This window comes from Otolemur garnettii, unplaced genomic scaffold, assembly GCF_000181295.1.
Source record: "Otolemur garnettii isolate 467f Iridium unplaced genomic scaffold, OtoGar3 scaffold00007, whole genome shotgun sequence".
In the NCBI taxonomy this organism is placed as follows: domain Eukaryota; kingdom Metazoa; phylum Chordata; class Mammalia; order Primates; family Galagidae; genus Otolemur; species Otolemur garnettii.
The window spans coordinates 418,845-430,638 of record NW_003852402.1 but is presented as its reverse complement, the minus strand read 5'-3'; the positions used below and the strand labels follow the sequence as shown (position 1 = coordinate 430,638).

The following is an 11,794-nucleotide window of genomic DNA, read 5'->3' as shown; positions in this document are numbered from 1 at the left end:
AACCTCCAGCTCTTGGGCTTAGGTGATTCTCTTGCCTCAGCCTCCCAAGTAGCTGGGACTACAGGCACCCGCCACAATCCCCAGCTATTTTTTGTTGCAGTTTAGCCAGGGGAGGGTTCAAACCCACCACCCTCAGTATATGGGGCCAGTGCCCTACTCACTGAGCCATAGGTGCTGCCTCAATCCCCTTTTTAAAGTTAAACATTTTTTGGCTGTGTGCTCATAGCTCAGTGAGCAGGGTGCAGGCCACATACACTGAAGCTGGCGTGTTCTAGCCCAGCCCAGACCTGCTAAACAATAATGACAACTGCAACTAAAAGATAGCCTGGCATTGTGGTGGGCACCTGTAGTCCCAGCTACTCGAGAGGCTGAGGCAAGAGAATCCCTTAAGCCCAAGAGTTTGAGGTTGCTGTGAGCTATGATGCCAAGGCACTCTACTGAGGATGACATAGTGAGACTCTGTCCCAAAAAACAAACAAACAAAAAAAAAGAAGTTAAACGTTTTTGTGGTCTTTTTTTCCCAGTGGACTGCCCCATAATTGACATGGTCTTGTTTGTTCTTTGACTGATTGTACAAATATTCATTGCCTTTTTTTTTCAGGTCAAATGGAATTTAAGCATTTAGCCTATTCAGTGAGTGCCTGTGGCTCAGTGGGTAGGGTGCCAGCCCCAAATACTGAGGGTGGTAGGTTCAAACCCAGCCCTGGCCAAACTGCAACAAAAAAGTAGCTGGGTGTTGTGGTGCACGCCTGCAGTCCCAGGTACTCGGGAGGCTGAGGCAAGAGAATCCCTTAAGCTCAAGAGTTTGAGGTTGCTGGCTCGGCGCCTGTGGCTCAAGTGGCTAAGGCGCCAGCCACATACATCTAAGGTGGTGGGTTCGAATCCAGCCCGGGCCTGTCAAACAACAATGACGGCTGCAACAAAAAATAGCCAGGTGTTGTGGCGGGTGCCTGTGGTCCCAGCTACTTGGGAGGCAGAGGCACGAGACTCGCTTGAGCCCAGGAGCTAGAGGTTGCTATGAACTGTGATACTGTGAGGCTATGGCACTCTACCCAGGGGGATAGCTTGAGGCTCTGTCTCAAAAAAAAAAAAAAAAAGAATTTGAGGTTTCTATGAGCTATGACGCCATGGCACTCTACCAAGGGCAATAAAGTAAGACTATATCTATAAAAAAAACAAAAAGCAAATAAACTGGTTCTTTGGGAGAGGAAAAAACTCTCCTGGTTTGTAGCACTTGCTGATTTCTGTGGTGTAAATACTCCCACTATGTCCAATCTGTGACAGCAGTGCGGTAGCCCGAAGGTGGAGTCGGGAGCAGAGGCTCACCGCACCCTGCACTGCCACCGCTGAGGCCGTCTTTTGTGGGCATGATGACTGTATCTCTGCTTCCTTTTTTTCTTTATACTGAAGGGTCTTTGAGAATAAAATGTACTGACAAGTATTCTAGGCCCTTTCGTGGAATAACTTGGTTAATTCTCACCTCAGTTTTGTGAGATGGGGGTGCTTATTGTCCCCATTTTATAGATGAGGAAACCAAGGCACGAGAGCTCATGAAACTGGCCTCAGGATCACACAGTAGTATCAGGACTTGATCATAAACCTTTTTTTTTTTTTTGTAGGTTTTGACTGGGGCTGGGTTTGAACCCACCACCTCTGGTATATGGGGCCGGTGCCCTACTCCTTTGAGCCATAGGCACCACCCTATAAACTTTTTTTTTTTTTTTTTTTTTGAGACAGAATCTCACTCTGTTGCCTAGGTTAGAGTGTAGTGGTGTCATTGTAACTCACTATAGCCTCAAGCTCCTGGGCTTAAGTGTAAATCTTTAAAAGAAAAAAAGGAACTGATTTGTGGCCAGACAGGTAATAGGGCATTTCAAATTTAAAATTTCTCTTAGCAACAATCTCTACCACAGAATGTTCTATTTTGAAGGGCTCTTTCATGGAACTCTGTGATCATATGGGCAACATTTATGTTTGAAATCTACCTTCTACCTGATGATTTTGCCAACCTGAAAAAGGAAATAAAGAAGCAGAACTTCAGGTTCCTTTCATTTGGCTGTTGGATAAAAGTGAAGATGTTGGTGATACTGTGCTTGACCTCCCAGGTGGCACATTGAGGATAGTTGTCCAGAGGTGAGAGGAGCACTTCTGCCCTATAAACACTCCGCATATCATCAGAGATGTTGTAAATCACCAAGCCAATTATTCTAAAGATGTTGTCAGTGGTGACCTGTGGGTAATCTAGGGAAGGGGAAATCCAGGCCTTCCCTGTCGGTAGTGGCCACCCAAGATTTTGTGGGCATTGGGTGGCACCTGTGACTCAAAGGAGTAGGGCACCGGCCCCATATGCCAGAGGTGGTGGGTTCAAACCCAGCCTCAGGCAAAAACTGCAAAAAAAAAAAAAAAACAACCCAAGATTTTGTGGGCATAATGACCTTATCTCTGCCTGGCTGTCTGTGGAGAATGAAGTCTCGCTGCTTTGATATGAGAAGTGTCTGAAAAAGAAGAATGCAGTGTTATCTGCATAAATGTCCTAAAATCAGTTTATACCAGTTATTTTGACAGTGAAATTAGCTGCAACTAAACCAGTGCCAGCGCAGTGAACTCTTAAAGGGTGCCACTGGTGTGACCACTTTTTAGTATTTCTTAGAATTCGTGCATAGCTAGCAGTAACATGGAAATATTCTTGTTATATAGGGATTTTTTATTTAATGCCATAGCAGAGAGTGTATTGATAGGAACTAGTGGGGCTGTGGCTAACTAAGTAAACCTAGTTTTACTTGAAGCACCAATAGTAATATAAGTAGAGGTTCTCAAATACCAGTACGTAAAGTTGGTTAGATGAGCAAAATAAGTGTAATGAGGTCAGTTTTTTTTTAATGATTTTTTTTTTAAGTATAGCATTTTCCTCACTCTTGAGAGTATGGTTTGTCTTTTCTTATTAAAAAGTTACTGTTTTTCTGGACTAGGCCAGGTGGCTCACACTTGTAATCCCAATAATCTGGGAGGACAAGGCTGGAGGATCCCTTGAACCCAGGAGTTTGAGACCACTCTAAGCAAGAATGAGACTCCATCTCTGCTAAAAATAGAAAAAGCTAGCCAGGCCTCATGACAGCTGCCTGTAGTCCCAGCTACTCAGGAGGCTGAGGCAGGAGGATCACTTGAGCCCAGGCGTTTGAGGTTGCTGTGAGCTTCCATGCAAGCACAGCACTCTAGCCTGGGCAAAAGAAGAAAATTTCTTTAAAAATAAACAAACAAAAAAGTAATTGTTTTCTGAAAGTAAGGTAAGTGTTGTCATGGCAGTTTCCTTTCTTTCACTTTCCTGTGTTTCCTTTTCTTTCTCTTTCTGCGCTGCCCATCTCCTTAGTTGACAGAGTTAAAAAATTGGCAACTCTCTGTTAGTTTTCTAAATTAAAAGAAAAAAAATTTGCCAGTCAGCAAAATCCAGTCTTAGAACACTGAGCCCAGTTAATCTTTACAAACATGTCTCTTAGGACTTGGTTTACGGAGTAGAAAGTAAATGGTCCTCAGTTGGAACACTGACCGTAGAAATGTCCTGGGTTCTCAGAAGCCCTTAAATGTCTATTCCTGTTTATAGGGTGACTGTCCTTACCAGACATTCTGTTTTATAATTATCTAGGGGTAAATAAGTTGATAGTAACTCAGTTTAGTCATTAATTCAGTTTATTGTTTTAAATTTCAATAGTTATGAATGAGTCATGTGATGATGGTTATTTAGGTTTAATTTTAGTTTTGTTGTATAGTATTTGTTCTGCATTTAAGTCCTCAGAGATCTTCGATGGAATACATAAAATGTATGACCTAACTCTACCATGAAGGAACTTGTCTGTGGGCTGGCACGAGGAGGGGGGGGTCCCCTGGGCCTGTGTTGGGTTTTTTGGTTTGTTTATTTTTTAGAGATACAGTTTCACTTTCTTGCCCTCCATAGAGTGCTATGGTGTCATAGCTCACAGCAACCTCAAACGCTTGGGCTCAAGCAAGATCCTCCTGCCTCAGACTCCTGGGTGAGCTGGGACTACAAGCATCTGTCACAACACCTGGCTATTTTTTTTTTTTTTTTGAGACAGAATCTCACGCTGTCACCCTGGGTAGAGTGCAATGGCATCACAGCTCACGGCAACCTCCCAACTCCTGGCTTAGGCAATTCTCTTGCTGCAGCCTCCCAAGTAGCTGGGATCACAGGCACCTGCCACAGTGCCTGGCTATTTTTAGAGACGGCGTCCTGCTCTGGCTCAGGCTCATCTTGAATTCCTGTGTTCAGGTGCTCCACCCACCACAACCTTCCAGAGTGCTAGGATTATAGGCATGAGTCACTGCACCCAGCCTTCTTTTTCTGAAAGGACTTTAAATAATTATTATTTCTGGTCCCCTAAAGTTTGTTACTACTACCCATAAATATCTATCCACACTCCTTGCAAGAGGAATAAAAAAGATCTGAGGACCCAGGAAGAAAACTGAGTGCGATGCCCTTGTGTACATGGAGTCCCCTGTGGTGAAAGTCAAGGTAGCTCCACCTCTGGGTTCTCACCTATGAGTGGTGCCCCCAGCATCACGTGCATATGCAGGCTGCAGGGGCTAACCCTTTTGTACAGGCTGGACGGTGAGGGGGAGAACACATGCAGAAAGATAAAAGTAGTTAAGTGCAGTTTGTATGGGTGAGGATGCGGTCCAGGAGACCAGAGAAGTGCTCCAGAGGGGGTTCCTGGAGGCACCTTGTAGAAAGCAGCCTGGTGACCTCTAGAGCCAGCAGAGGTTTTGAAGCTGAAATGAGAGGGTGTGAAGATGTAGCAGTGGAGACCAAGGTGAGGGAGGTAGCCGGATGGGGGTCTCCTGGAGTGACTACTACAGGCCTCACAGATGGACAAACCAGGGTACACGTGTCTGTGGTCAGTCTTTTATTTTTCTAAGCAAAAATGTTAGGTAAAATAAATCCTATCTACTATTACCATAATTTTATAAATAATGTTTCATGTAATGCTGAAAAGATTCATAATCTCAAAATAAAATTTTGATTTTATTAAAGATATAGTAGGCTTTATGTTTTCTTGTCAGAACAGTGAAAACTTGGCTGGTAACCAGCTTGGCCCACAGACTGACATGTGAGACTTGGGGTGAACAAACTGTCTAGACCAGGCAAAGACAGCAAGAGCTGAGAGAAGGCTTGGGGAGGCAGAGGAAGGGCAGGGTCCATAGTGGTTCCTCAGGTTGCTGTGGCAAGTGCCTAGCTGGTGTTCCTGTGAGGAAGGTGGCAGTGCTGAGGACAACTCTGGGGGTTATCAGCCAGGTGGGGAGAGAGACAGAGGAAGGGCCAAACAAAATGAACTGTCTGAAGTTTGTCTGTGAGGTTTTCAGAGGGAGATACCCAGTGTTCACCCAGGATGGAGGGACATTGCTGGTGCTGACATGTGGTAGACATCCAGGCATGTCAGCCTGGCAGAGCCAAGGAGTAAGCAAGAGCATCTCCTGTGTGCTGAGTGCTGTGGGGGCTGGTAGGTACAGTGTGGGAAGCAGGGTCAACCCAGCAGAGAACCTGGAGATGCAGAACTTAGAGTGTCAGAGCAGCTGGGAAGTCGTGCTGGCCCTGTGCTGGGAGAGCACTGGGACTGCATGTATTCCTGTTGAGGATGGATGTCTGGATGTTGGTGTAGGGTTGCTAAGGGTGGATTTGCAGAGGGAGAGGGGAGAGAAGTGACCCTTTTGTCCCTGATTGCAGCTTTGTGGCCATCACCATGTTCTGGAAGTTTGACCTGAACACCACATCCCATGTTGACAAACTGCTGGACAAGGAGCAGGTGACACTGCGGGAGCTGATGGATGAGGATGACATCCTGCAGGAGTGCAAGGCTCAGAACCAGAAGCTGCTGGACTTCCTGTGTAGACCACAGTGTATGGAGGAGCTGGTGGGCTTGGTCACACAGGACCCACCTCTGGACATGGACGAGAAGGTCCGCTTCAAGTATGTACCGAGGCTGTGACTGGTGCCCAGTGTTCTGGGCAGTGCTGCAGGGAGGCCAGGGCTTTGTGATGGAGAAGCCAGCCTGGACATGTGAAGGCCACTCTCATAGGGTTTGTTATTTGTGATGTTCAAGAGTTTGGAATCTCTACTATATGTGTTTTCTCATTCTGAGTTATAAGTAACTTTATATTAGTGCCCAAGTGTTTTGAGTGACAATATGCTGAAGGAAAAAGACAGGTCCCATGGTAAGAGAGGCAGACAGGACTGCAGTGGCTGTGATACCAATGGGGGTGGTCTGAGGTCTAGCAAAATGGCCAGGCAGGAAAAATGTGCAGTATCTGAAGTCTTGATCCTGAGCCTGAGAGGTGCTTTGCTTTGTTAGGAGGTAACAGCAGGAAAAGGGCAATGTGGCAAGATGGTTGGAGCCACAAGGGCTTTGGGTCAGGACAAAAGAGTATGAATAGGAGGAGCTGGCTCAGCATCTGTCGCTCAAGTGGCTAAGGCGCCAGCCACATACCTAAGGTGGCGGGTTTGAATCCAGCCTGGGCCCACCAAACAACAATGATGGCTGCAACCGAAAAAAAAAAATAGCCAGGCGTTGTGGCGGGCACCTGTGGTCCCAGCTACTTGGGAGGCGGAGGCAGGAGACTCGCTTGAGCCCAGGAGTTGGAGGTTGCTGTGAGCTGTGATGCCACGGCACTCTACCCAGGGGGACAGCTTGAGGCTCTGTCTCAAAAAAAAAAAAAGAAAAGACTAGGAGGAGCTTAAGTGACAGGGAGGACAGAGCAGACTCAGCATGGCCTGCAGTGTCCCTAGGTGGACAGCAAGGGTCAGGTCAGATGCGGCAGCCTTGTGAGCAAGTGTGAAATACTTGTGTGGTTGTGAAGTCTTAGGATGAGGTCATTGGCTGCCACCGAGGGAGCTGGGGAAGGACAGTGGCCCATCAGGTGCGTCTTAGACAATGCAGAGTCGATATCCATGACCCAGGCTAGTGCCATGGTAGCAGTGGCAGGTGGGGCCTCACATGTAGGGGTGGCCTGAGCTTCAGCCTCCCTCTAGTTCCAGAGCCAGCTGGTGGCCATCAGGGAGTAGCAGGAGGTGGAGGCTCCAGTACGTCTCTCTCCTCCCTGATGGTGTGTTCTTTGGAGCCTCTGATCGGAGACGTAGGGGAAAGAACTGCAGACGGAATGATAATCAAAGGGAGGCCGAGACTCGCTCTGGTTGGCGGGCCAGCTAAACTTTACTGATTACTTTATATACTTTCAAACATTCAGTAAGAATTTAATACATATACAAAGAAGTGAAGTAATATTAGGAAGCTATCATTTAAGATTACAATTTAGTGTGAAGGTTGAGGAACACATATACAATTGATTTTGTTTAGAGTAAAAACATAAGAGACTGGCTGTCTGTTCCTTTTAGCCCAAATCCAACTAGGGATTATGATGTTAATGAAGGAGGAAGGCAGAGAATAGAACCCAATGCTCGAAGACTGGTCTGTTCACCCCCAGCTGTGACCTCGGCTGATTCTCCACACCTCCTAGAGAGAGACTTTTCTGCATATTCCTGCATATCTATAGGCAGGTACAGAAGCTCAGAGATGTTTTTCAGAACCAATCTCCTGGAGGAGCACATTGAAGCGAACTGCCATGTCTGAGCAAGGGGAGCTTATCTCCTACACCTCCCCCTCAGCCTGAGCCAGGGGAGGCCAGGCAGCTCTGTGTCTGGACACGGCTGCCCGAGAATGGGAATTCTCTTTACTAGGATATGGACACTGTTCAATCACCATGAGCACACAGTTATCACTGTTAATTTGGATAATGCAGGGAACACTACTATACTTGACCAGTTTTCAGTGAATGAAGTTATATGTACATTCCCTACAATCGGAAGTAATGGAGAGGAGATAGTGAATAATAATACACATTCCTGAATATGGGACATTAGTGACCAAGGGTCTCTTTGTTCTTGGAACATATACTGTACCAATCTGGAGTTGTGTAGTTGTTGTGGACAGTACAGGCAGGGAGAAGGTCTCTATACCTGGAGAAAAACTCTATAAATTCTTAGCACATGAGGGCCTAAGGAAAGCTGAACTGCTGATGTTTACTAGTAAACAAGGTATTAAAGAACACATGACTGTAACAGAAATCTCTCAGTTTTTGTTTGTTTGGTTGGTTGGTTTGGGGGGGGTTTCTTTTTTTTTGCAGAGACAATGTCTCACTTTATCATTCTTGGTGGAGTGCCATGGCATCACACATCTCACAGCAACCTCCAACTCCTGGGCTTAGGTGATTCTCCTGCCTCAGACTCCCGAGTAGCTGGGATTACAGGTGCCTGCCACAATGCCCGGCTATTTTTTTGTTGCAGTTTGGCTGGGGCTGGGTTTGAACCCCCTACCCTCAATATATGGGGCTGGTGCCTTACCCACTGAACCACAGGCACCACCCCTTTTTTGTAGTTTTTGGCCGGGGCTAGGTTTGAACCCGCCACCGCCAGTATATGGGGCCAGCGCCCTACTTCTTAAACCACAGGTACCACCTTATCTCTCAGTTTATTTATTTATTTATTCTGGGGCCAGATTTGAACCTGCCACCTCTGGTATATGGGGCCTGTGCCCTACTCCTTTGAGCCACAGGCACTGCCCCCTATCTCTCAGTTTTTGAAACTAACTTCTATTAAAGATCACCTATGGTATATCCAGCCCTGCTGTGCTCTTAGTGGGAAAGATAGTGCCAGGGACTTTTTTTTTTTTTTTTAGGTTTTTGGCCGGGGGGTCGGTTTGAACCAGCCACCTCCCGCATATGGGGCCAGCGCCCTTACTCCTTTGAGCCACAGGTGCCACCCAGTGCCAGGGACTTTAATGGCGATGTCATGACTTAAGATTTGATGATCTCCACCAACCTAAATGAAGTGCTGGACCTCACCTGGAGCTGCAAAAATTAATGGTTTAGATATATTTATAATAAACTGATGTAAACTTTTTCTATGAGAAGAAAAATTAACACTACTTACTTAGAATAGGGTCAGCAAACCTGATCCCGGTTGTATGGGCTGTGAGCTGAGAATGGTTTTACTTTTTTTTTTTCTTTTGAGGCAGAGTCTCAAGCTGTTGCCCTGGGTAGAGTGCTGTGGCATCACAGCAACCTCAAATTCTTGGGCTTCAATGATTCTCTTGCCTCAGCCTCCCAAGTAGCTGGGACTACAGGCATCTGCCATAATGCCTGGCTATTTTTAAGCTGTAGTTGTCATCATTGTTTGGTGGGCCTGGGTTGGATTCATACCTACCAGCTCTGGTGTATGTGACTGGTGCCCTAGCCACTTGAGCTACAGGCGCTGAGTCTGGTCTTTTTTTTTGGGGGGAGGGGTTAAATTTTATTCAACTTTATTAACAAACTACAGAAAAAACCTGAATGTATAAACAGTAAGAGAATGGGAAGCATGGTTAGTTAAGTAGATACATATTGAAATGATTAGAAAAAATCAAAGAGGGAATAGTGTTTTGTTCATGTGAAAATGGCATATAATTCACATTTCAGTGACTATGAATTAAGTTTTAATGGGCAGAGCCACACATCTACATACAATGCAGATTGAGGAGTTGCAATAGAGACTGTCAAAATGTTTGCTTATCTGGCCCTTTACAGGGGCCCTTTACAGAAAACCTTTGCTGACCTTTGTTTAGAAAATACAGCAGGATGGGGAGGCAGGCATGCCTGTGGGAGTCAGTACTTAATTAGGGTTGTCAGATCTCTGACAAGGGGAGCCATGTTGATTATAAGGGAAGAAAAAGAGTTCTTTTTTATTTTTTTTTTTTTGAGACAGAGCCTCAAGCTGTCCCCCTGGGTAGAGGGCCATGGCATCATAGCTCACAGCAACCTCTAACTACTCCTGGGCTCAAGCAAGTCTCCTGCCTCAGCCTCCCAAGTAGTGGGGACTACAGGCACCCGCCACAACGCCCGGCTATTTTTTGGTTGCATCCCTCATTGTTGTTTGGTGGGCCCGGGCTGGATTTGAACCTGCCAGTTCAGGTGTATGTGGCTGGCACCTTAGCCACTTGAGCCACAGGTGCCGAGCCAGAAAAAGAGTTCTTTATGGGACCAGGCTTGGTGGCTCATGCCTATAATCCCAGCACTTGGGAGGCTGAGGTGGGTGGATTGCCTGAGCTCACAGATTCGAGACCAGCCTGAGCCAGAGTGAGACCCCATCTCTAAAAATAGCTGGGCGTTGTACCAGGCGCCTGTAGTACCAGCTACTCGGAAGTCTGAGGCAAGAGCCTCACTTGAGCCCAGGAGTTTGAGATTGCTGTGAGCTATGCCGCCACGGCACTCTACCAAGGGCGACAAAATGAGACTCTATCTCAAAAAAAAGAAAAAAGAGTTGTTTCCAAGAAATCACAGTTTAGGGTTAGGAGCCCCATGTGGCCTGGGGCTCATCTGGCCAACACATGTTGTCTCAACATTACTATTAATAGCCCCCATCCCTCTCACTCCCAAATATGTCCCAATTTGGTGACAAGTTGGAACAAAGTGGCAGGGTTCAGGGAGGAGAGCTGGGAGGTTTTTGTGGTCAGGATAGGGGATCTCAGAGCTGCATCAGTAAGCCAAGAGAGTTTGGGAGAAATCAGTAGTAGATAAAAACAAAACTAAACAGGCTGGGCACAGTGGCTCATGGCTGTAATCCTAGCACCCTGGGAGGCTGAGGTGAGTGGATAGCTTGAGCTCACAAGTTCGAGACCAGCCTGAGCAAAAGTGAGACGCTGTCTCCACTAAAATAGAAAAACTGAGGAAAGAGTTGGAGGTTGCCGTGAGTTATAAGGCCACAGCACTCTCTCAGGGCAACAGCTTGAGACTCTGTCTCAGAAAAGAAAAAAAATTAAGCAAACAAAGCAACAAGAAGGCTGGAAACCCTGGGCAGAACTCAGGTAAGCAAAGCAACAGGCAGCCAGAGGGGGCAGAGCCACTCGGCTACAGCAGCATTTATATGTCCATGCTAAGGCAGACATAGGATAGCTGCTTAACTGAAAATCATGGTATATTTTTGTAGGAAGGATAAGGAAGAGGAAAGTCAGGTGAAGCTTCACCTTCCATTGTAGGAAGTCAGTCCATAGTGTCTAAAATTGATAAATGAAGGAGAAAGGTGTGTGTATCATTCAGGGAGCTTAACGTCAGGGAGCACTGCTAACAGGATACAGGGGTCACCTTCCAGCAGTGAACTGGGGCAGAGGCCTGTGTCCTTACCAGCTCTGTCAGCAGAGGTCTCAAAAGCACATACTGCTTGTATAAAAACATTAAAGCAGGCCAAACGAGGTGGCACATGCCTCTAATCCTAGCACTCTGGGAGGCCAAGGCAGGTGGATTGCCTGAGCTCATGAGTTCAAGACCAGCCTGAGCCAGAGCCAGAGTAAGACCCTGTCTCTAAAAAAATAGCCAAGTATTGTGGCAGGCGCCTGTAGTCTCAGCTACTTGGAAGGCTGAGGCAATAGAATTGCTTGAGCCCAATAGTTTGAGGTTGCTGTAAGCTATGACACAATAGCACTCTACTGAGGGTGACAAAGTAAGACTCTGTCTCAAAAACCAACAAACAAAAAAACCATTAAAGCACTTTTTTTGAGACTGAGTGCTGTGGTGCTTCTAACAAATTGGTTACAACTTTGGGTTGTACAAATTGGGTCTGAGTGCAGTGGTGCTGGTTTGCAGTGGTTTGGGTTGTTATAAATTGGGTCTGAGTGCAGTGGTGCTTCTAACAAATTGGTTACAACTAGTTACAGATGTCATTGTTCATTCCCCACTCCCACTGTTCTGCTTGACTAGCCTT

General features: G+C 46.3%; 1 protein-coding gene across 6 annotated transcripts in view; it reads left to right on the top strand.

The window, feature by feature from the left end:
• PPP6R2 (protein phosphatase 6 regulatory subunit 2) overlaps positions 1-11,794 on the top strand; it is a 73,168-nt gene that overhangs the window by 9,175 nt on the left and 52,199 nt on the right. For 5 of the 6 annotated variants that reach the window (XM_023509464.1, XM_012801181.2, XM_023509465.1 and 2 more), the window contains exon 2: positions 5,735-5,977. In XM_023509464.1, the coding sequence (XP_023365232.1) occupies positions 5,751-5,977 (227 nt within the window). In that variant the 5' untranslated portion in view covers positions 5,735-5,750. Of the gene's footprint in view, positions 1-1,930; positions 2,134-5,734; positions 5,978-11,794 lie in introns of all 6 variants that reach the window. The other variant, XM_023509462.1, reaches the window with a different exon arrangement.